The sequence below is a fragment of the Ambystoma mexicanum genome, chromosome 3q (genome assembly GCF_040938575.1).
Source record: "Ambystoma mexicanum isolate Mex_15411 chromosome 3q, UKY_AmexF1_1, whole genome shotgun sequence".
NCBI lineage: Eukaryota > Metazoa > Chordata > Amphibia > Caudata > Ambystomatidae > Ambystoma > Ambystoma mexicanum.
Genome location: NC_090926.1, coordinates 218577375 through 218600997, shown reverse-complemented (window position 1 = coordinate 218600997; position 23623 = coordinate 218577375). Strand labels below are relative to the sequence as shown.

The 23623-nt window shown below is 47.4% G+C and overlaps 1 protein-coding gene and 1 long non-coding RNA gene across 3 annotated transcripts in view; one reads left to right on the top strand and one right to left on the bottom strand.

The window, feature by feature from the left end:
• The window catches only part of LOC138582341 (zinc finger E-box-binding homeobox 2-like), a 363618-nt gene that overhangs the window by 31045 nt on the left and 308950 nt on the right, over positions 1 to 23623 (bottom strand). For both annotated transcript variants that reach the window (XM_069653583.1, XM_069653584.1), the window contains exons 5-7: positions 23271 to 23376; positions 9043 to 10475; positions 2271 to 2448 (exon numbers count right to left, since the gene is read on the bottom strand). In XM_069653583.1, the coding sequence (XP_069509684.1) occupies positions 2271 to 2448; positions 9043 to 10475; positions 23271 to 23376 (1717 nt within the window). The remainder of the gene's footprint in view (positions 1 to 2270; positions 2449 to 9042; positions 10476 to 23270; positions 23377 to 23623) is intronic.
• The window catches only part of LOC138582342 (uncharacterized), a 48578-nt gene that overhangs the window by 1252 nt on the left and 23703 nt on the right, over positions 1 to 23623 (top strand). Inside the window, exon 2 of the long non-coding RNA XR_011305010.1 lies at positions 215 to 308. This is a non-coding gene — a long non-coding RNA (uncharacterized lncRNA). The remainder of the gene's footprint in view (positions 1 to 214; positions 309 to 23623) is intronic.

The following is a 23623-nucleotide window of genomic DNA, read 5'->3' as shown; positions in this document are numbered from 1 at the left end:
GGGACACTGAGAGAAGCAGGGTTGGGGAGAGAAAAGGTTGGGCACTGAAAGGGAGAGTCAGCACAATGGTACTCAACGTGTGCGAGACTAAGGCAGACATGTGAAGGAAAGGGACGCAAACATGATGAAGCGCAGGATGCTCAGCAACTGGGTGACATAAAAGAAGGATGAAGAAGCAAACGCCTCATAACGTCTCTTTTTGCTTCTCCATAAGAGACGTTCAGAGGACGGGGTGTTGGGATCCAAGGAGGAAGCTGAGGAATGGGGAATTAAGAGAGTACACCAGGACACAAAAGGAACAGAGGAAGGTAAGCATGAAAATCAACATCCATGCCAGTTGGCTTTTTCCCCCATCGTGGCACTATACACAGAGTTTCAATGATGGTTGAGTCCCGCAGGGTAGAGGGAGAGGGCTGTGAAACTAGCAGTGGACAGGGCCACGCCCTCCCGCAGGCACCGCAGCCACCTATACACAAGCCTTACCTATGTAGGCCCGCCCCACTGCAGATTTCCTTTCCTCTAATGGATTTTCATTTGAGGAAAGGACATTAGCAAGCAGGCTTGCATTGGGGGACAAGGGTTCACTGATATGTAAGGACAATAGTGTGGGTCAGGTGGGCTTAGGGTTGTCAGAAGAGACAGAGTGCTGGGGTCGGAACTGGGAATGGGGCCTCTTCACGGTTGTGGCATCAGGGTGGTTGTAGGGGTGACGAAAGTGGTCCGCAGGCCACTTTTTTTCTATTTAATGGGGGCCATGATGGTGGTTAGGAATGTCAGGGTGTGATGGACAATTTCCTAGCAACCACCTTGTTTCACTAAGGTTCATGCTGGAAGGCAACAACAGAGGTTCTGTCAGAATGGATGGAGTGAGAGAGCCGTCCAACCAATCAGGTTTTTCCCAATTCAATCATGTCAGCATCGTGCAACACCTGATTGGATGAGTGTTTTTTTGTGGTCAGTATTCATCCGGTCAGCTTGAGCCTGATGGGCCAATGTTAGGGGCAGGCAAAACATGATTGAATGAATGCTCAACAGGACGGAAGCAGCAAGTCAAACTACTGATGTATCCTCATTGAATCGGAGACGTCGGACCAAAGGGTTATTTTGGCCACATGTTGATTTGCCACCAACTACAGGCAAAGGTCACTAGCCTGAGAAGGTTTACAGCTCAGGGTAATGAACTGCAATGCATTTCTGGCTAAGCCCGAGCGAATGGCCCTGTAAGGCCACACACTGGCCCTCATTACGACCCTGGCGGAGTGGGTTTACGCCAGCGTTATTCACGGCGGACCCGTCCGCCCTACTACGAGTTCCCGTAGCGCCATGGAACGTTTTCCGCCTGGTTTTTCCGGGCGGAGAAATCCATGGCGCTACGGGACCTTGATGTTAATTACGCCACCGTATTTTGCGGTGGCGCAATTAACGCCTTCCCCACTCCCATTATACCCTATGGGGCAAAAATGGGAATGGGGAAGGGTAAAATGGGGATTGGGGATTTACCGCCCCGCCAAGGTCGGCATGGGGCGGAAAATCCGCCAACCTCCATGGCGCTATCGGCAGCTTTCCGCCGTGCTCCGCGGTGCATTTAGCACCGCGATTTCCGCCAGGGTCGTAATGAGGGCCACTGACTAATCCATTCAAATCGACCACGCTCTGCTGTTAGTACAGACGCTTTGCTGCCCTCATGCAACCACAATAAAAGGGAACGTTTTAGGCAACATGTAACTCAGGACAGTTTTCACCAGAGCAGTGCGTGGCATGGATCCACATAACATAAGATAGGATGGTGTCCAGTCATTTGATCGAATACAAAGGATCTAATAACAAAAAGTTCAAGTAAAAAGGATCGAAAAACAATTTTTTCGAATGCAATTTTTTTAGTTTCGTTTTTTTATTTAATATAGTTATACATTTTTTTTTAAAGAAAACAGGGGATTGGGTGGAACCCCCATTAAAAATAAATAATAAAAAAAAATGCATTTGACCATTTCTTTTTCAGTCCTTTTGACTCGAAAAAATGGCATTCGATCCTTCTTTGTATTTCAACCCTTTAACCTATAACCGATAGGATATTGTATACGTACTGGCACTTTAAACCGGATCTTGCTAGCCATTGGGAATTATCTTTCATGATAATTCTAGATAGATGGCTAGATAGATAATGGCTAGATAGATGTTCAGTAATCACAGAGAGTAGGATTGCCAGGCATTGATAGCTGAGGGTCGGGAGTGTAGGGCTTCTCATGTTGTGGGCCCACACCCATTCTTACCTGTGTGCTCGTACTTGTGCCGGAGCAGGGAGCTGCTCTTCTGGAAGGTCTTGTCACACAGGTCGCACGCGTAGAGTCCCTCGTCGGTCTTCTTCAAGCGCTTTCTCATGGAGCCCGACTCCCCATCCTCCGTGTCCTCCTCCAGCGCAGGGTGCTCGGCAAGGCTGAAGAACTCTCCCTTGGTGGAAAGAAGCCAGGACATTAGTTTTGATGGGGAATCTTCCCCTACCCTCTTCCCCAGCACAAGCCTTTTCCATTAGCCACCGCCATCCTCATCTTGCAGTAAGAACCTTAGTCTCAAATGAGTTTTGGAAAAGAATCCATATCAGAAATATTCGGGAATATTGGACATTTTTAATTAAGTGATAGAAACATGAGAGCTGGCTTGTCTGATAGTGTTGCAGGAAAGGTCTACCTAGTAATTGGTTCAATGTTATTCTATTTTATGATTAGGCCTCCCAGTTTCAATTTTTCACTTTTTTCTACACAAAAATAAAGATTGAAATCACTCTTGTCTCCTTTCACTATTTATTGGTTAAAAAATCGAAAAAAGTGGATATCCATGTATTTTGATGAGCTCTTCAGGTTGCCAATTTGTCTTGTGGGCCAATTGCTGTGCAAAGTAACACAATGTGGAGGCTAAGAGACATGTATGTTTCCCTTTGAAGTTGTTTGAAGGGCTGCAGAGATTTGAGCAGGGCATGTTTGCTTGGTAAGAGGAACATTGGTCGTGGCTTGATGTGTAGTAAGCCAGTTCTATCGTCCTCACTTTACAGGTATCAAAGTGCCACATATTTAATTTAAATAAATGTGGAAAAGCACTTGTAACTTATTTTTTTAAAGCGCAGATATAAATGTTGATAAATACAGTACAGTGACTTGAACATAAATATGGACAAAATACAGATGGAAACGTAAAAAAAAATAAAAATATCATACAACCAGTAACCTTATTTATAATCCTCTGTAAATGGTTTGACTGCAGCCACTTCTGAGCTCTTGCAGAAGGATTCTCGTCATTCACAGCATGATATGGTGATAGGCACAGAAGCCAGGCTGCACCCTGGGTTCACTGGCGTAACAGAGGCCCCCGCAGCCCCCGCGGTGCAGGCGGCCCCACCAGCACATGTACTGGGAGGGGGCCCCACTTGAAAAAAAATGAAAAAAAGATATTTTTTTCTCAACAAAAAAAAAGTTTCGATTTGAATTCACTCTGCATTAATAAAGAAATTATTTTTGTAACAGAAATCATTTCTTTATGAAGGCAGAGTGACTACAAAAAGAAACTTCTCCCCCCACCCATGACCCATGACATGGAAGACCCTAGGCTGGAGGCCTCCATGTCATGGGGTGGGGGAGCCCTATAAATTAAAAAATAAATAGTTTATTTTTGAAGTCACTCTGCCTTCATAAATAAATTATTTCCGTTATGGTTCGGACCTTAACTGAATAATTTCTTAATGAAGTTAGAGTGACTTCAAAAGGAAACAATGGGGTTTATTCTGACCATGCCGGCCCGGAAACAACGGTGCTGGTAATCTTACCGACACCGTTGTTTCCTGACTGGCATACGACAGGTCTACCTGCTGGGGCCGCTGTGCCTGACAGGTCTGACCCTGCCGGGCATAGCGGCCATGGTAGGCAGACCCGTCACGGAAGCACCGGCACCGTTATTAATGGTGCCGGTGCTTCTGTGTCCCCAATCCCATGGAGTCCTATGGGACTCCACGGGAATGGGGATTACCGAAATTACCGGCGCCTGACTTCCCGGCTGCTGTACTTGGAAGAGCCTGGTGGCACCGGGATGCCAGGCGCCAGTAATTTTTTACGTGTCTGGTGGCAACCCGCCGGTAGCACCGGCACGGTTACCGCCGGACCCGTAATGAGCCCCAATTTCTGTTGGAAGTAATAGGGCTCCCCTCAACCCCATGACATGTGCGTGTGTATGGTGAAAGGGTGCACACTTAAATGTATAGGTGGCTGCCTGTGTGAGTGTATGGTGAAAGGGTGCACACAAATGTATGGGTCGCTGTGTGTGTGTGTGTACGGTGAAATGGTGCACACTTAATTGTATGGGTGGCTGCATGGGTGTGCCTGTATAGTGAACGGGTGCACACTTAAATGCATGGGTGGCTGCCTAAGTGTGCCTGTATGGTGAAAGGGTACACACTTAAATGTATGGATGGTTGCCTGGGTGTGCCTGTATGGTGAAAGAGTGCACACTTAAATGAATGGATGGCTGGGTGTGTTTATGGTGAATGGTGTGTGTGCTTGTGTACAGGGGCACAACAAAACATACATTTTGGGGGGCTAACCCTTCAAATGTTGGGAGAGGCGCTAACTTCATGGGTGGTGGGAAGGGGCAAACCTATTTGTATGGGGGCATCTAACTTTTAATGAGACTATTCTAGTGCAGATTCAATGTTATAAGCAGTTAACTCTCTCCTTTAAGTCTCCTATTCCCTCTCTACCCTTCCAATCACTCCCCTGGCATGCAAGTACTAGACCCACATCGCAATTTCAATTGCCTAAATAATGTGGCATTTGAATGCAGGAACTAGCAGTGAAATGCTTTACGTTGGTAATTGCTGGGCCCTTATTAACGGCAAAACCCAGGTGGCGTTTAACATCTGTGCCCTGTTCTGTCTGGCAACTGCTCTAAAGGTCAGCCAGGTCGAGTCAACATAGCCCAAAATGTCAGCGGGACAGGGGAGTGCTGAAGCCCAGTCAACTCAATGGTGTCGCGCCAATAATTGTGTTTAATGCCTTGATTACTCCTAGCCCTATTCTTCCTCGTCCAAGTACTTACCTATGAGGCAGTACTTGTGTACTCTGCCTCATACACAAGTACTGGGATGAGGTAGAGGTACATGGAGGCAATGCCTGACTTAGCTACCTGTAATCTTCATTACTCCTAGTCCCATTCTTCCTCATCCCAGTACTTACCTATGAGGCAAGGAGTCTCGTACGTAAGCTCTGGGACAAGGAAGAGGGACGTGGAGGTACTTCTTAGCCAAGGAGCTGATTTTGGAGGTTGGGATAGGGGGTGGGAGGGAGAGGGGATCTGTGGGGGGGCGGGATTGTGCGATAAATCATAATGGTTGTCCATGTCAAGGCTAAGCACCATGTCAAGGCTAAGCAGGCATGATATGTGGTATTAGTGGCTAGAGAGGCATTTTGGTGCAGCCAGTCTAGTCATTCATCAGTTTAGTATGACTTTCTTTTAACTGGGAATTTCTGATAAAGCAGTCCTGCTAAGTGTAATTGGCAGTTGGGTGCTGCCAGTCTAGCTATTTCTTTCTGCGACATTGTATATTTTTCTCGGCATCTGTGATAAAATGATATGATAAAAGTCATTTATAACGCACCTGTAAACAAGTGTTTCTATGCGCGACAAGACAAGGAAGGGAAGATTGAGGGAGGACAAGACAAACTATCTCACTAGACCTTGTGTCATTGTGAGAACGAGAGGTGCAAGTGGAAAGGAAGGGGGAAGTGCAAGGGAGAGGGGAGGGTAAACAGGGCTGCAATGCTCCGAGCAAGTGCAGCCAGGGCAGCGTGGCTATGGGTAGTGCAAGGCGAACAAGGGGCTGCAGGGTTACAGTTAGAGCCCCTAAGTGCATGGTAGGCACAGAGACAGTGCAAGGGTAACCGATCAAGAAAGAGCCTGGGCTCAGAGAGACTCTAAGGGTATTCAAGCAACTGGTCGGTACAGCAAACAGGTAGGGTCAGCAGGGGAGGGAGAGAGAGAAAGCAGAGGAGAAAAGGAACATTTTGAGCTGTTCCGAAACTTCAGAGGGTCCAGCTGAAGTTTGAAAGAGCAGGGAGGCCATTCCAGAGGGAGGCACCAGCATAGGAGAGAGATATATCTCCCACTCTCTGCCTGGAGAAGCGTCTAACCCTTATAGAGTTGGAGGTAGCTGAGCAAAGGGCTCAAGAAGGAAGGTATTTTGGAAGAGAGCGTTAGATGTAGACAGCCTTGTGGACAATGCAAAGGGTCTTGAACTTCATCCTTGCAGCCACCGGGAGGCAGTGGAGAGATTTCAGGGCTGGAAAGATATGATCCCTGGGCTTGAGGCCAAGGATAAGTCTTGCAGTCTTGTTCTGGATTAGTTGCAGATGACGGAGAGTAGAGGAAGGTAGAATGAGAAAAAGGCTGTTGCAGTAGTCCAGCCTAGAGAGAACCAGGGCTCTGGAGACAGTGAGCTCTGGTGAAAAGTGAGAAAGGAAAGAGTCCCTTTGAGGAGGAGCAGCTGGTAGTGGAACTTCTTGGTGACATCCGAGATGTGAGGTGAGAAAGACAGAGTGGCATAGAATATGACATCAAGGTTTTTTGCCTCGCAGGAAGGTGAAGGAAGAGGGCCCAGGGCAGACGGCCAGAGTGAGAGAGGGAAAGCTGGTGCCTGGGTCCCAATGAAAAGTATCTCTGTCTTACTGGCATTAAGGCAGAGATCGTTGGAGGCGCACCAATCCTGAATCACGGATAGACAGTCAGGAATGAGCGAGAGAGGAGAGGAGGCTGAGGGGAGCCTGAAGGAAAGCTGAGTCATCCGCATAACACTGAAAGTTAGTGGAGAAGGTACAGATCAGGTGGGCCAAAGGGGCCAAGTAGAGGTTTAAAAACCAGGGTAAGAGTATAGAGCCCAGGGGTACGCCACAGGTAGAGAGAGGTGGCAGAGAGATTGGGACCAGGTTGGACCTGGGAGGGGGGTGGTCCAAGAGGAAGGAGGTCTGTCACTCCAGGGCTTGATCCGTGATGCCCACGTTCTCACATAGTCGATTGATCAGGATGGCGTTGTTGACTGTGTTGAAAGCAGAGGAAAGAAGGAGGGTCAGGAGAGAAGGAATGCTGGAATCAAGGTTAGAGAGCAGATCTTCATGGGTGTTCAGGAGAGCAGTTTCCATGCCTCTGGCATCTCTGAAGCCAGACTGATGGTCATGGAGACAACCAACAGATTCAGTGTGGAGAGTAAGCTGGGAGATAGCAAGCTTTTCCAAGAGTTTGCCCAAGAAAGGGGTGATGGAGATTGGGCAATAGTTTGCCGGGCATGTTTTAGATCAGCAGATGGTTTCTTGAGGAGTGGGTGCACAAGGGATTTCTTAGGGGGAGAGGGGAACATTCCAGTGGCTAAAGAGTGATCACAAAAATCGGGCAAGGCTGGAGTGAGGGTGTCAATATGGTCCTTGATGGTTCAGGAGGAGATGGGGAACACCTGTTTGGATGACGCTTTCATAGATCAGACTTGTCTGGAAACCTTGTCAGGTGTTGTCAGAGAGAAAGAGGAAAAAGGAGGGGGCGAGGTAGAGATGGCCAAGGCTGGCCAAGAGAGGAAGAGGGAGAAGAAGAGGAGATAGAGGACAGGATGTCCTGAGATTTAGCAGAGAAGTGAGAGGCCAGACCCATACAGAGGGCCTTGGATGGAACTGGGGAAGCAGAGACCGCAACAGGATTGACAATTTCCTTGCAGATTTTAAAGAGTTCGGCCATGTTGGTAGAGGCCGCGGAGCCGCAGGCTTTAATATGTGCTCTTTTCTTGATGAGTGTTATTGCTTTGACTGGCATTTTGGTGCAACCAGTCTAGGTATGCTCAAATGTGGCCTGGCATGCTTTACTGTAATGTTATAACGTGTCTACATTGTGCAGCCAGTTGGACATGTTTTCATTGTGGCATGGCATTTTTAATAGCAAAGCATTAATGTTCCTGTGCACTGTTGGTGACTTACATGTATTGGATTGGTGTTACCCTACAAAACAATTGCAAACACTGTGGCTTTATAGCCAATTTTCTCAGAAAGTGTGCTGTATATTGCATTAAAATACATATTTATATCTTTCTCCTAGTGCAGTGTGTGGCATACCCGTTCAGCAGCACGTTCGTGTATATTGCGCAAGCGTGAAAATCTAGGCCCGCTCAGAGTGTGGTGCGACCCATGATTTGTTGCTGAGTTGGGGGTGGCCCTCAGCATGACTCACAGGGGGGCCCCCACCTTTTGTGTTACGCCACTGCCTGGGTTCCTGTGCCTAACAACAAATTATGCAGTGAATTTGCATTGACCCCTGCCGTCATGCATGTGTGCACGAAGGAGATCAGTCCTGGCGGCTGCCATTAACAAACATGGCTGCCGCGATGACCGCGTATCCCTATCCTCTCTGTTTGCTTCATGCACAGGGGAGACTGGAGCGTCTGCAGGGATCCCAGCATCTCCTCCCGCATTTCCTTCCAGCAACTACTCCCTCATCAAATTATGACGGGGCAGACACGCATTCAGATTCCCTGCCAAATGTTTGTTTCCACCTCTTTTCCCACAATGGTGCAATTTTTCAAATTCATCTAACTGAGAAAGTAAAAAAAGACTCTACTCGGACAAACTTAATGAAAAAGTTGATAGACACTTACATTTTCATAGACATTAAAGATCAAATACATTGTGGCATCCTGAGCAGTTAAACATTCCATAGGAAAGTTTTCTACGATCTACCGATTTATGCTTAAAAACACATGGCCGAACCGTAGGGACAATAAAAAAAAAGTCCCGGAACTATCCTTTAAATGCTACAGGACATTTTTCGGTTCCATAGCAGCAATTGAACGTCACGTTTAATGCACATTGCACACACTCAAAAGAGATATTTATCTGTGTTTATTTTTATCAAAATGAATGTAAGAGGCAGATCTATAAATACCCCATACATACATGAAAACACAAATCTTATAGAGTGAATTGTTCTCTTGTGAAGCAGAGAAATGTTTAAGGACCCTTTCATACTCACCATCGATCTGTGTTTGTCCTGCATTGTGCTGGGCAGTAAGTAGCTAGGCTGTGCACCATATAGATAGGTCATATAGGGTAGAAAATGCAGGCCTTGGAAGGTCGGGTTCATTTGTAGAAGTGGGTACTGCTCCTGGAGCAGGTTATTCAAGGTGCTTGGAAGGAAATTAGGAAAAGGAGAGTAGAGCGGTTGAGGATACAAAGAGTTGTGGTTTAATTCGTATCGAGAACCGGGCTTGTAGCCTTTCAACTCGTGTTGAGTGGCCAGTGAATTCCTCTTCCCCTGGTACTGTGAGTGGATGCCATGTTTAGTCCATGGTACCAGGGGTAATTCTTTGGAAGGTCTGGGCAGCGATAGATCCAGGGGCTCGACTTGGGCCCCCTCAGTGGTAGAACTATCCGCGGCACCATGGAAGTTGTGCAAGGCTGGTTTGGGGGAATGGAGATGTGGGAGAGTGCCGTGATGGTAGGCATGTTTTTGGTAGTCTATGGTGGAGTCTCTTGACAGGTCTCCTGCACAGTGCATCTCCCTCAGGGCTGGTGAACCTGCAGTACCCGGTGGCTTTGTTTCATGAAACAGTTCCCTGAAAGAGGCTACTGACATGGAGTCTTGCCGACTGCAGGGGAGCTTTGCGGCAGCACTGTCTTTCCTGTCATGATCCTTAGCATGACTAGGACTGCAGGCATTGGTGGTGCAAGCTTTAGTTAGGGGTGAGGCTTTGCAGGGGGTTTTGCACTCTTGCTCTTGGAGAGTGGGATGATCTCTGGAAACAAACTCCTCCACGGTTGAATTTCCAGAAGACCTCAAGCCTCCAAAGCCTCCCTGAGGACACTGTTGGTAGGAAAGGTCCTTAACGACTCCTTCGCCATGATGCACTGCTTTGGGTCTCATCAGGGGTTCTTGAGGGCCTCTGTGGTTGTTGTCACTAGTGTCCAGCTGTCCCCTTCTAAGGTTGCCTTTCAATTCCTTCATGATCTGATAGTGACTCCTTCGACCATTAGTGCGGTTTACGATCTCGAGGAGGGAGTCTACTTTGTCGCTCAGGCTGGTGACACATGCCCCTCCTCTGACAGTGCCTGGCATTTCTGGCAGGGTCTGCTGCAGTGCATCCCAATGGAAATCCAGACGTCTGTCATCCAGGCCAGAGTCAAAGCAATGCATGGATATGTCCCTGACCTTGTAGTTCAGCGGTCGGTCATACTGTAGTCCACATCCATTCTGCTCCTCTGGATGTTTGCGTATGAGTTGCAAATGCGATGGGGTGGAGCGATCTTCTGGAGAACCAGACCTGGTTGCTGTAGGGGGCGAAGATGCTGTGGGGCTGCCACTAGGTGGCACAGGAGGTAGGCATTTTTTGTTGTTGAGGTGGGAGCTGTAGGATCCAGAGTGGGAGAACCTCTTCTTGCAGTGCGAGCATTCATACGGCTTTTCTCCTGGAAGAGAAACAAACCCATCAAGAGCGGTCAGAGCGGTCAGACCGGTCACAGTATTTTACCGGATTATCCTACATACAGTCCCTTTCCCACCAGACCCTGTCTGTAGTTCAAGGGGATATTGTTTTTTTGCACATCACATAAATGAATTCAAACAGGAGCAGTGCACAAGAACACGGCTTCGACCACACCCTCATATTCCTTTAGTGCCATCCAACTCTCCATGCAAGACCTCAAGTTGAGAGCGAGTGGTGGAAATTCGGTTACATGTCTTTACATCGAAAACTTTCCAACGAAATTAAAATGCATCGAAAGTTATCCAATGAGAAAATGTGCATCGAATGCATTTTTTGATTATTTCTTTTGTTTGGGGGGTCCCCGCAAACCCCTCATTTGTTACCCTTACCAACCCACCATAAACAAAATTAACCCTTTACCCCACACAAATATGCATTCGATGCATATTTTTTCGCTGTATACGTTTTGATGGAAAGACTGCATACCGGAAATTTGGCTTGTGTCTCCTTCTTATGCTTCTGCAAACCTAGCCGAAGACTAGTGATGCACGCATCTCGCGCTGTCTGGCAAAATGCCGTCCATGAGGCCTGATCACCCCAACCTCATTGTCCATTGATCACACTCCTGCCTTTGACGAGGACGCTCCTTGGTGACATCCTGTCTCGGGGATCCATTCCCTGATGGGGACACGCCACTGACATACAACAACGCCCGCTTCCTGTCTCTCTCCATCTTATCTACTATGTACCCCCTTCTCCTCTCTACTTGTGCAGCACTGCTTCCTAGCTAGGTTTCTGCTATATGAATCACCTATGCACATACATGCAAACATGCGTGAGGAAGCCGGTGTATATTCCATTATTTTCATATCCTTCTCCAACCCTGACCGGGGTACTTGTTTTTTTCGAGGGTGCCTTTGTCAGGGACGTGGACAGGCTAGTTCTTGTCTCCTTTGCACTGGGGTCAGCAAAGAGGGGCTTTATAAGCCTAACACAGCGACGTCCTCAAAGACCCTAAAAAGATATAAATCTAATGCTCCCTGCTGCTCACACAATCTTAATGCCAGGGTCCACCGAGAGCACCCCTGACTTATTCTGGAGCAAGCTCTGAGATTCCAGCGAGGTCTAACACCAGAGCAATCTTTCCGAGTCTACGTTGGCCAACAGTTAAAAGGCACCCTGCAAATTTTACCCCATAAGTCATACACAACTCGACTCAGCAACCAAGCCACCGCACACCCTGATTACCAGTCCCACTAAATGCCAGCGCCAAGCTCTCAAGTCCCCAATTCCTTTCCACACTTCTTTTTGTTTTTACCTCTACCCTCAAAACCGGAAACCTGCCAAGGTGGTACTAGAACCAGTAAACACACTAAGTGAACATAAATAACATGGCATTTAGACATGCCACAACATGTTAGTCTAGTCACTTCTTCCTTTTTTACTACTCACCACTCTGCATAAATGAAGCTTTTCTTTGCTATGAGACAGCCGACAGCCATTCGCGAAACAAGTCCTACCGTAGCCAGACCCCTGAGCAAGCAGCACTATTTTGGGAATTAAGGGACTTTTTGGTGCTTTTCCGGAGGACACTTTTCCCACTGTCGTTTTTTACAACTTTGCAGTAATTTTGATTTCCCTTCACACTGAAAAATTATGCACATTTTTACCAGAAATGTCCATTAAAACTTTGTCTCAACTTGGCAGTGAACACTTTGTTACATATAGACACACACACACCTGGTTACGTTTTTAGAACTTTAATAAAATAAGGAGTTAGATTTGTTTCAGATCTTATTGAACATCTTTTGTTTATTAATTAGAAAGTTATGAACCATTGCGCACATTTTAAAATCTATTATTACCTTCCATTATATTTTATTTAAGGTCCCCTTCTTGGCATATCTTTTTGCAGCTATTTACTTGCAAAGTAGGAGCCCCGGAACAGGGTCAATGTCTTTGTGAAATGCGGAGCAGCTCACATTTTCATAAAAGTTCTAAGAATTAATCCTTATTTTACGAAATAAAATATCTATCAATATTACTGTAATAATAATGAAATAATACACTCTGAAGTTGCAATGCTCTCAGTGGTATTTACTATTCTCTGCGGCTGCTTTGGAGACTATAGAGTGTACGCAGAGTCCCAGGACATGCACACCTGATAGCGGGGACATTTTATGAATACGTTCATTGCACTAGCGCTTTGTCGGCCCTCTCCCTGCAATTTTATTTGCTTTTATGAAGGGCTGCAAGTCATGAACACATATCCGGCTGCTCCGGGTTTTCTATTCCTGAAAGTAAATGTTAATGCCAAACTCCATGTACATGCAAGGCGGGTGACATTAACTGGAACCCTTATTTGTTTGTTTGTTTGTATATTTTATTTATATAGTGCTCCAGACCCGGGAGTAAAAGGGAGCTTAAAGACAGGTTACAAGGCACAATATATATAGAATTTGCAGTAGTACATTTGTAAAGTTATGTACAGTGTATAGATTGCGTGTGTTTTTTACAGGTGCAAAAACTAGACCCAATGTATTGCAGCATCTCTATCTGCTTGAAAATGCATTGTGGGCAGAGACATTACGCTAGTGTAGAGGGGCAGATGTACACGTCATCTCTAGTGGCCACACCCTCACCTCCGACACCCGGTATCGTCCCAATACTATATCGAAAATATGAGAGACAACTGTATCGAATGTACCCTTGCACTGATGTGGTCGAAGGATGTCTGCATAAACCACTGAACATACGAGAACTATAAGTGAAATGAGACCAGAGTAAAGTGACGTTATGAAGAGAGGACACGAGAACGCACTGAAATGATATGCGAATATTCAAAGAATGAAGATGTAACTGAAGTAATACGAAAAACATGTATGAAGAGACAAAGAAATCATATAGACTAAGAAGGTAAGTAAGAAAAGAATTAGCAAATGTATATACGTGGAAACGCACGGTAGATGAGACATATAGAAGCTTGCTGCAGGAGAAAATATAACGCGGGGTAAAGCAGCCATGACGGAAAGATGGACATCGGTTTTGTATAATAAGGAGCTAAGAAGCCCTGAAGGGAGAGACCAGAACTGCAGATCTGACAGGCGCTGGAAAACAGCTTTGTGTAACGCTCACCTGGTTCCCACAGGGGCGCTGGTCTAGTCTGGATTGCTGTGGCCTCTTCTAGCGTGGTGCGCAGGACCCGGAACATCGATTGGACAGGACCTCCAAATCGTGCTTGCCTGGCCCGTAGGAATATCCTTCTGCAGATGAGAAAGGGGATTAACAGTCTGCAGAATAGTGTGCTAGGTCCCCCTTTTCCCCCTTCCCCCTTCGTTCCTCTCTAACTTCCTCCAAACCCCGGTTTAAGCTCACCTTATGGTTTGGAAGGATGAACTCTCCATCCTGCTTCTGGTGCAGGGGCGCGTGTTCGTCCAGTTACTTCACTGGTTTTCAGAATGGCGCTGGCAAAATCCACTTGACTTTCTGAGCGATGCGCTGTAAGAATGAAATTTCAAAGTTCAAGTGAGGCACCCTTTATGTTGTCTTTCTAAGCTGTGATCTGTCCTTTATTTCAGGTGCAGAATGAAGGCGATGCGTCGAGGGGTTAAACTGCCGGGGTGAGTAGTGATGAGGGCAATCCCTCTAAATGTCCTTATCATTCCCCAGAAATGTCTCTTGTCCTTTCCCCATAGGGGCCGGGGTACGGTACCTGCCAACGGGGCGGCGCCAACCCGAAATGTGGAAGAAAAGCCGGTAAGTGTTATGGCTGTTAATTAGGCTTTCCTTCTGTGTTCCTTCTGCTAACCTTTTGTTTCTTCCTCTCTCCCTTAGGTGCAGAGATGTGGCGTCCGATGCTGACAGCCGCGATGGAGCCGGGAGATGTCTCGAGGACAGGTGAGGGAAGCGTGGCGCTGCAGCGAGCAACGCAATGCTTTTAAATGGAAGTCTTTCTTCAGGGATGCTGGCGAGAAGATTCCGGATGCAGGTAAGAAGTTTGAAATAGTCCTTGGTTTTCACCTTTCTCTTCTCTTCCTTCCTTGCAGGTCTTCCAGGTTCGAGGCGGGCGTGGCTGGAGTCCAGGAGCAGGAGCAGACACGGTGAGCGTTAAGCTGCAGGAAGCAGAACAACGCGAAGCATGAGCTGCTGTCTGGGCGTGGCTTAAATAGCCTCCAAAGAAGTCCCAGGTATGTATCCTTCCCCAACTAGGTATGTATCCTTCCCTGGCCACGCCCGAGTGAAAAAATAGTCCCTATGAAAAAATAGTCCCTTTCAGGTCTCAGGGAGGCCTGAAGCGTGCAGCATGGTCTGCATCAGGTAAGTGCACAAAACACCTCCCTTTATGAGCCTGGCGCCTATGGCGCCAGGACTGATGTCCAACATGAGCCTGGCGCCAAAGGCGCCAGGACTGAGTCCAAAGAGCCCCTATAAGGGGCCGCTGGGCTTTTACCCGAGGGCATGATGCCTGCTTCCGGGGGTACTGGGCCTGGCCTGGTGCTCCGGGGGTAGGCATCATGACAGCACTCCCCCCCAAGGCCGCCCCTCCCAAGGTCGTTCCTTCTGGAGGTTTCGGTTTGTTTGGGAAATTCCGATGGAACCTTTTTACCAGCCGAGGTGCATGTACGTGATCACTGGGTTCCCAAGACCTTTCCTGAGGCCCGTACCCTTTCCAATCAATTAGATAGAAAAGTTTTGATTTTGAGATCTTAGAATCCAAAATGTTCTTCACCTCGAATTCAGGCTCCCCATCTATCTGAATCGGTTCTGGTGGCTTTGTTAATCTGGTTCCTGGGTGCACTGGTTTCCAAAGTGACACATGAAAAACGGGGTGAATCCGCATGTTAGCTGGTAGATCGAGCTTGACTGCCACTGGGTTGATTATAGCTTTGATTGAGTAAGGGCCTAAATACCTTGGATTAAAAGGTCGAGGCCCCTTGAGTGATAGGTGTTTGGTAGCCAACCATACTTGATCCCCTATTTGTTATGGAGGCGCCTCTCTTCGATGCAGATCCGCATTCGTTTTGTATTTCCCTTTCGCATGTTGCAAATGTGCAGTTGCATCCTTGAAGGCTTGAGTAACCGTAGAATGCAATTGGTCCACTGCGGGCATTTCAAGGCTCAGAGGTGAGTCCAAGTTTGAAGTACGAGGGTTATGTCCATATAGGGTATAAAAGGGGTTCTGACCAGTTCCAGAGTGTATCGAGTTATTGTATGAATATTCTGCCACCCATAAAATGTCCTTCCAATTACCCTCCGATTGGTGCAACATACATCGTAGATATTGTTCAAGTGTCTGGTTTGTTCTCTCCGTCTGACCATCGGTCTGTGGGTGGTGGCTGGTCGAGAGTCTTACGTCGATTTGTGCCAGTTGACAACACTTTTTCCAAAAAGGAGAAATAAACTGGCTTCCCCGATCGGAGACTAGTATGGACAGGAATCCATGCAAACGGATGATATTTTCGAGGAATTCTTTGGCAAGAACAAAGGCTGAAGGTAATCCTTTCAACAGAATGAAGTGGGCCATTTTGGAAAATAAATCCACCACGACCAGAATAGTATTGTAATCATTACAAGAGGGCAGGTCCGTGATAAAATCTAGTGACAGGGTGTGCCAAGGTGCTGGTGGAATGTCTAAGGGCTGAAGAAGACCGACGGGTCTTGTCTTTTGACCTTTGTTCTGGGCACAAACTCCACAGGACATCACGAAAGATTTAATATCCTTTCGCCAGGAAGGCCACCAGAATTGTCGTTTAACCTTTTCCTCTGTTTTGGCAATGCCAGGATGTCCTTCCATCAGGGTATCATAATGACGGGAAATAACCAGTTCTTGCAATTCCTTTTCTGGCAAAAATAAGCGTCCTTGGAAGTAGGGTAAGCCATCCTTGACTGAAAAGTTAGACCCCCTTTTGATCCAATCCTGCAAGGCTGAAGAGTCCAGGAATTGTTTCACTCATGCTTGAATGTCTTCAAGGGTTTGTAAAGTGGTTATCCCCAAAATTCTTTGTTCGGGAATTATCGGCACAGGTTCTGAGTTTGTGTCTATTTCTTCCATTCCAATTCGGGATAGAGCGTCCGCCTTACCATTCTTATAGCCGGGGCGGTAGGTGATTACAAAATCAAACTCAGCAAAGAACAAAGCCCATCGGAGCTGTCGAGACGATTGAGCCTTGGCAGTTTTTAAATATTGTAAATTTCGGTGATCAGTGATCACGGTGATGGTATGCCGGGCGCCGAGGACATAATGCCGCCAAGCCTTGAAGGCGGACTTAATGGCTAATAGTTCCTTATCGGTGATCGCATAATTTATCTCCGGCGGCGAGAACTTTCTGGACCAAAATGCTACTGGGTGCAGTTGGTTGGTTTCAGGGTCTCTCTGAGACAGGACAGCTCCCATGGTTAAGCACGATGCGTCGGTTTCGACTATATATGGGAGATCGGGACGCGGGTGCTTCAAAATAGGTGCGGACGTGAACTTAGCTTTCAACTCCTGAAAGGCCTGTTCGGCTTCCTCGGTCCATTCAAAACGTTATTGTTTCGCAAGAGTGCAGTGATGGGTTGCACCACACGTGAAAACTCTGGGATAAACCTGCGATAAAAGTTGGCAAAACCAAGCATGCTTTGGACAGCTTTCACCGAATTAGGTGATGGCCATTTGAGGATGGCATCCACTTTCCGTGAATCTATTCGGACCCCTTTAGGTGTCAGGATGAATCCGAGAAACTCAACCTCGGTGGTATGGAAAACACATTTTTCCAGCTTGGCAAACAGTTTGTGCTGGCGCAGTTTCTCTAGGACTGCCCTTACATGCTTTCTGTGATCAGATTCCGAAAAGAGGAGTACACAAGAATGTCATCGATATACACGACAACACAGACATCGATGAGTTCCCGAAGGACATCGTTCATGAAGAATTGGAAGGCTGCAGGCGCGTTGCACAACCCGAAAGGCATCACCTGGTATTCGAATAGTCCATATTTTGTATGGAAGGCCGTTTTCCATTCGTCGCCTTCTTTTACTCGTACCAGATGATAAGCCCCCCGGAGATCTAACTTGGTGTATACGCAAGCGTCCTTCACCTGGTCAAGGAGTTCAGGGATCAGAGGCAGAGGATAACAATTTTTAACAGTTATCTGGTTCAATGCGCGGTAATCGATACAAGTTCTAAGGTCGCCTTCTTTTTTAGGCACGAAGAACAAAGCGGAGGATGCCGGGGACTTTGACGGGTGAATGAAACCATTGGCGAGGTATTGATCTAAATATTGTCTCAAATGCAGATTCTCTGGTTCAGTAAGGGCGTAAATCCTGCTACAAGGGGGTTGTGCACCGGGCACCAGATCGATTTGGCAATCGTACGATCTGTGGGGAGGTAACGTGTTGGCCTGTTCCTTTTGGAAGACGTCCTGAAAGTCTTGGTACTCTGGAGGTAGTTGCACGGGGACAGAGGTTACTGATGCTAGATTAATCTTTGGATTTTCTGGGTAGCAGGTTTGTGCACAATCCGGGAAGGTTATTTTCTTCGCTCGCCAATCAATTCGAGGATTATGGGCCTCATTACGACCCAGGTGGTAAGTTACCGCCTGGGCCGTGACTTTACCACCATGGCGTAAACTATGTTTACGCCATGGTGGTTGGCGGACTTACCGCCCCATTCCGAGGTTGGCGGGGCGGTAAATCCCCAATCCCCATTTACCCTTCCCCATTCCCATTTTTTCCCCATAGGGCATAATGGGAGTGGGGAAGGCGTTAATTATGCCACCGTAAATTACGGTGGCGTAATTAACTCCATGGTCCCTTAGCGCCATGGATTTTAACACCTGCTAAAAGCAGGTGTTAAATCCGCCATGGCGCTAAGGGACCTCGTACTCAGGCGGTAAGGGTCGGCGCTGTTTACGCCGCCGTAAAACCCTTACCGCCTGAGTCGTAATGAGGCCCTATGTGTCTCTAACCAAGGGATTCGGAGAATAAGCTGAAACTGTGGAGCCTTGATTACATCAAACACAACTGCCTCCCGATGGCAATCCGGACCTACAAGTGTCACCTCAGCTGTGGAATGTGTTACCGGTCCAGAGGCAATTTTGGTTCCATCTACTGTGGTGATGACATCTTTGTTGGTTTTAGGATGCAGAGGGAGGTTTATCCTAGAGACCAATTCTCGATCCACATAGTTTCCTATAGCCCCGCTATCGATGTATGCCTTTATAGCATGCAACCGTTTAGGCTGTTCCGGATCTACGAGGACCATTGGCACAATGAAATGCGAGGTCTGAGAGTTAGTTTCAAGCTCGGCAAGCGGACCCCTACGCTTGCCGGGCGTGGTCGTTTCCCGATACAGAGTTTCCATGGATTTTATCAGCGGCTCCTACCACCTTCTTGGGCGGCTTAACCGGGCAATCTCGTAGAAAGTGTCCAGAGGACCCACAATAAAGGCATAATTGCATCTGTCGTCTTCTTTCCCGTTCTTTTTTAGTTAGGGGTCCTTTAATACCTCCGATTTGCGTAAGCTCCGAGGCATCAGCCACCTTGGGGTTAGCGTGGGTCTTGGCCAACACCCGGGTTTCAAACTTGGACCGATCTGCTTTTCTGTTTTGCAGCCTGTGATCCAATTGGACCACTAAGTCTATATATTCAGTGAATTCTTGGGGCGGATTTACAACTTGTGCCAGGACATTTTTAAGTTCTCCGCGTAGACCTCGATAGAATAACGTGATTCTTTTATCCTCTGGCCAACCAGTTTCCACAATTAGTCTATTGAAGGTTGCAATGTAGGATAGAAGGTCTTGATTGCCCTGTTGCAGAGATAGAAGTTCGTCATCCAGAGCCTGTCCCTGGGAGTGTTGAGCAAATAACCTTTCCATGCTTGTTTGAAATCCTTGAAAATCACGAAGAATCGGGTCATCTTGAGTTACCAGTGGGACTGACCAATCGGCAGCACAGCCGCTGAGATATGACAACACAAAGGCTACCTTGGTCTGATCATTAGGGAAGGCCCCAGGTCTGCATAGGAAGTGCAAACGACACTGATTCATGAATACGGCGAATCGTTTGGGGTCCCCAGCAAAGCGTTCAGGTGGGGCCAGCGGCATGTTTCCAGGTAGATTAATCTGCACCGGGTTACTGGAAACCACAGGAGCGGGGTTCCCCCCAGAACCGGGTAAAGGAGTTTGTCCAGCTTGACCTTGCAAAAGCTGTCTAGCCAGGTCATCAGCTCTATCCTTTATTACAATCACTTCCCTCCTGAGGGCACTAGTCTCTTGATGAGCGGCGTGTACTTCGGCCCGTAATTCCCCCAGTAATTGGGCCAACTGGTCAGTTTCGGAAGTTTCCATAGCGCCTGGGTGGGAATTTGTAGGAAGGCTTCGCATTCTGTAACGCTCACCTGGTTCCCATGGGGGCGCTGGTCTAGTCTGGATTGCTGTGGCCTCTTCTAGCGTGATGCGCAGGACCCGGAACACTGATTGGACAGGACCTCCAAATCGTGCTTGCCTCGCCCGTAGGAATATCCTTCTGCTAGGTCCCCCCTTTCCCCCTTCCCCCTTCGTTCCTCTCTAACTTCCTCCAAACCCCGGTTTAAGCTCACCTTATGGTTTGGAAGGATGAACTCTCCATCCTGCTTCTGGTGCAGAGGCGCGTGTTCGTCCAGTTACTTCACTGGTTTTCAGAATGGCGCTGGCAAAATCCACTTGACTTTCCTGAGCGATGCGCCGTAAGTATGAAAGTTCAAAGTTCAAGTGAGGCCCCCTTTATGTTGTCTTTCTAACCTGTGATCTGTCCTTTATTTCAGGTGCAGAATGAAGGCGATGCGTCGAGGGGTTAAACTGCCGGGGTGAGTAGTGATGAGGGCGATCCCTCTAAATGTCCTTATCATTCCCCAGAAATGTCTCTTTTCCTTTCCCCATAGGGGCCGGGGTACGGTACCTGCCAACGGGGCGGCACCGACCCGAAATGTGGAAGAAAATCCAGTAAGTATTATGGCTGTTAATCAGGCTTTCCTTCTGTGTTCCTTCTGCTCACCTTTTGTTTCTTCCTCTCTCCCCTAGGTGCAGAGATGTGGCGTCCGATGCTGACAGCCGCGATGGAGCCGGGAGATGTCTCAAGGACAGGTGAGTGAAGGGTGGCGCTGCAGCGAGCAACGCAATGCTTTTAAATGGAATTCTTTCTTCGGGGATGCTGGCGAGAAGATTCCGGATGCAGGTAAGAAGTTTGAAATAGTCCTTGGTTTTCACCTTTCTCTTCTCTTCCTTCCTTGCAGGTCTTCCAGGTTCGAGGCGGGCGTGGCTGGAGTCCAGGAGCGGAGCAGACACGGTAAGCGTTAAGCTGCAGGACGCAGAACAACGCGAAGCATGAGCTGCTGTCTGGGCGTGGCTTAAATAGCCTCCAAAGAAGTCCCAGGTATGTATCCTTCCCCAACTAGGTATGTATCCTTCCCTGGCCACGCCAGAGTGAAAAAATAGTCCCTATGAAAAAATAGTCCCTTTCAGGTCTCAGGGAGGCCTGAAGCGTGCAGCATGGTCTGCATCAGGTAAGTGCACAAAACACCTCCCTTTATGAGCCTGGCGCCTATGGCGCCAGGACTGATGTCCAACATGAGCATGGCGCCAAAGGCGCCAGGACTGAGTCCAAAGAGCCCCTATAAGGGGCCGCTGGGCTTTTACCCGAGGGCATGATGCCTGCTTCCGGGGGTGCTGGGCCTGGCCTGGTGCTCCGGGGGTAGGCATCATGACACTTTGTGCGAGGAACAAGAATATCTGTTTGGCTTGGGTTCAAGGATACCACATCAAGAGGCAACTGAAAGGCACAAGGGGAGTCAAAAACAATAAGCTACATATGTTGGACATATTTCTCTTAGCTTAAGTGAAGGAGAAAACATTTGCAAGTGCCAAGTATTGGACAATTAAAGATGCAGAAAGCATATGCAGGACAGAGCAATCAAGTCTCCAGAGGCCAAGATGAGTAATAATACCCAGCTTAATTGAATTAAATAGCACTAAATAAAAGGTTGAAATAGAAAAAATCATGGTCTCCTCACACGTGGTGCAAGATTCGAGAACAAGGACTATTCATTAAGCTCCAACTGAAGACAGTTTTGAGCCTACACTCCCTTAAAAGTCTCAAGGTAGAAAACACTGAGCAAGATCAACTACAGAGATAAAGTCTTAGTTTAGGACCTAACTGATGAGAGATGGTGGGCTAACTGACCAAAGTGGGCAGTGGTATGATGTTGTTCTCCGCAACTGGGTTTAATTTTGCTTACGTGTTGCTAATGAGCCGAATGTCTAAGGTTGGGAGAGAATGCCAACCAATCATGAGGGCCTATGCTCTTATTCTGCTATTAAACTGTATTATAGATTGTAAGAGGTAGTTCTAGGCATGCCTACCTAATAGGGGTCAGCCAATTATGTTACTAACACATAAATAAAGCATAAGTGCATATGCTCCCTTAAACAATCCTTCTTTCAATAGGTTTTTACTGTTTGCCACATAGGGTGACATCATAGCTGATGTACATCGAGGTATAAATTCTTTGGGTAATCGAAATGTAGATGAGAGTGAGGGAGCTGCAAGCTACTTGTTCACCAGGTTTCCCTACTTTATTTGACCTGATAATAAAGTAGCAGTTTGCCATATTCTTTGAGTCAGTCTGGTAATTTGGATTTGAGCTCATTTATTGGTAATTCCATCTGGCACTTGGAACGCTCCAGGTGGTACTACACGCTCCGCCTCTGGACTCCGTGCAGCAAAAGCACTAATGGATTGTAATTAGCTGGTGGAGAGCTTGCCTGTCCGGCCCCTCCTCCGCACCTAAATCATTACCCCCATGTCTCGACGCATTGTATTAGTACTAGCCCCAGTGGACGTATACTAGGGTCAAAGGTGGGTATGGCCCAATCATCATGTTGTCGTATACCCTTAGTGGTTCAATCACATGGGTTGAAACAACGGTGGATAGTTGGGGCTCATTACAGAAAAAATACTGCTGGCAATAAGTTACCTATCCATAGAGTTTACCACTCCGCTGGTCTGTAATGCTAGCAGTATTGAAATTACACGGCTTAGCAAGAGGAAAACATGTCTCTACTAGCTACACACATGCCGCCCGGAGGAAATACCAGCAGGCGTAGTTACCACCATTAGTAAAAGTACAGCTGGTCATGACCTATTAAAATGTAAGGGGCTGGCATGTGGTCCAGAAAGCCTGAACAAGTCCTTCATCATTACACGTGTGCACTGTGCACACACGATACATTCATGAAACAACTGCTGGTAATGGGTCCTACCTTTTTCAAGACTCGTCCAGGCCTCCTACTCTTTTGGACTGTAAACACAGCCCTGGCCCGGCAGTATTTTGTTCCATAGTGGGGACTCCAGAAAGCAATACAATGTTGCCTTCTGTATTTTCTGTGGTAAATACCCAAGTGCATGTGCCCCCGATAGTAGCCCAGAGGAGTGGGATTTAATCACAGGCGGTATTTCCACTGTGTAATAAAGCTGATGGTAACTTAGCATTGGCGGTATTCATAATGATCGTAATGCTGCACCTGGTTACCTGTTGGCATTCGCATTTACAGTGATGATTTTTTTGAGAACGTATCGTGGGTGCTTCAGATGCTGGGCTGCCTAGGGGCCGTTGGCAATGTGCCTCATGCCTACTGTCCTATCATAGGCGCCAGCCTATAAGGACATCTCCTTGGTGTCCCCCCCCCCCTCCATCGGCCATGAGTGGCCCAAGTGTCTGCAGATAAAGGCAGGAATGAGGCAGGGATTCACGCAGGGAACTCACCGCTGTGTATCCGGACGTGTTCCTTGAGGTGATGCTTGTACTTGAAGGACTTGCCACACTCAGAACACTTAAACTTCCTGTTTTCTGGACTTTGGTTTGATTGTGACTGTGGAAAGAAAGGGAACGATAGAGCAAAGTCAATTTCATTGACACATAGGCATTTAGTTGCCTTTCAGTAACCAATCAGGTCTTAGACTTTGCCCCGACACCGGGCAATGGAGTACCCATATATAGAAACATTCTTTAACTCCTGGCTACATTACAGGCACCCATACTGCACTAGCGGAAGACATAGATTGCAAGATCTCTTCCTTGTCTATTCCTCGTAGACTCCAGCTTTGTCTTTGCTCTCA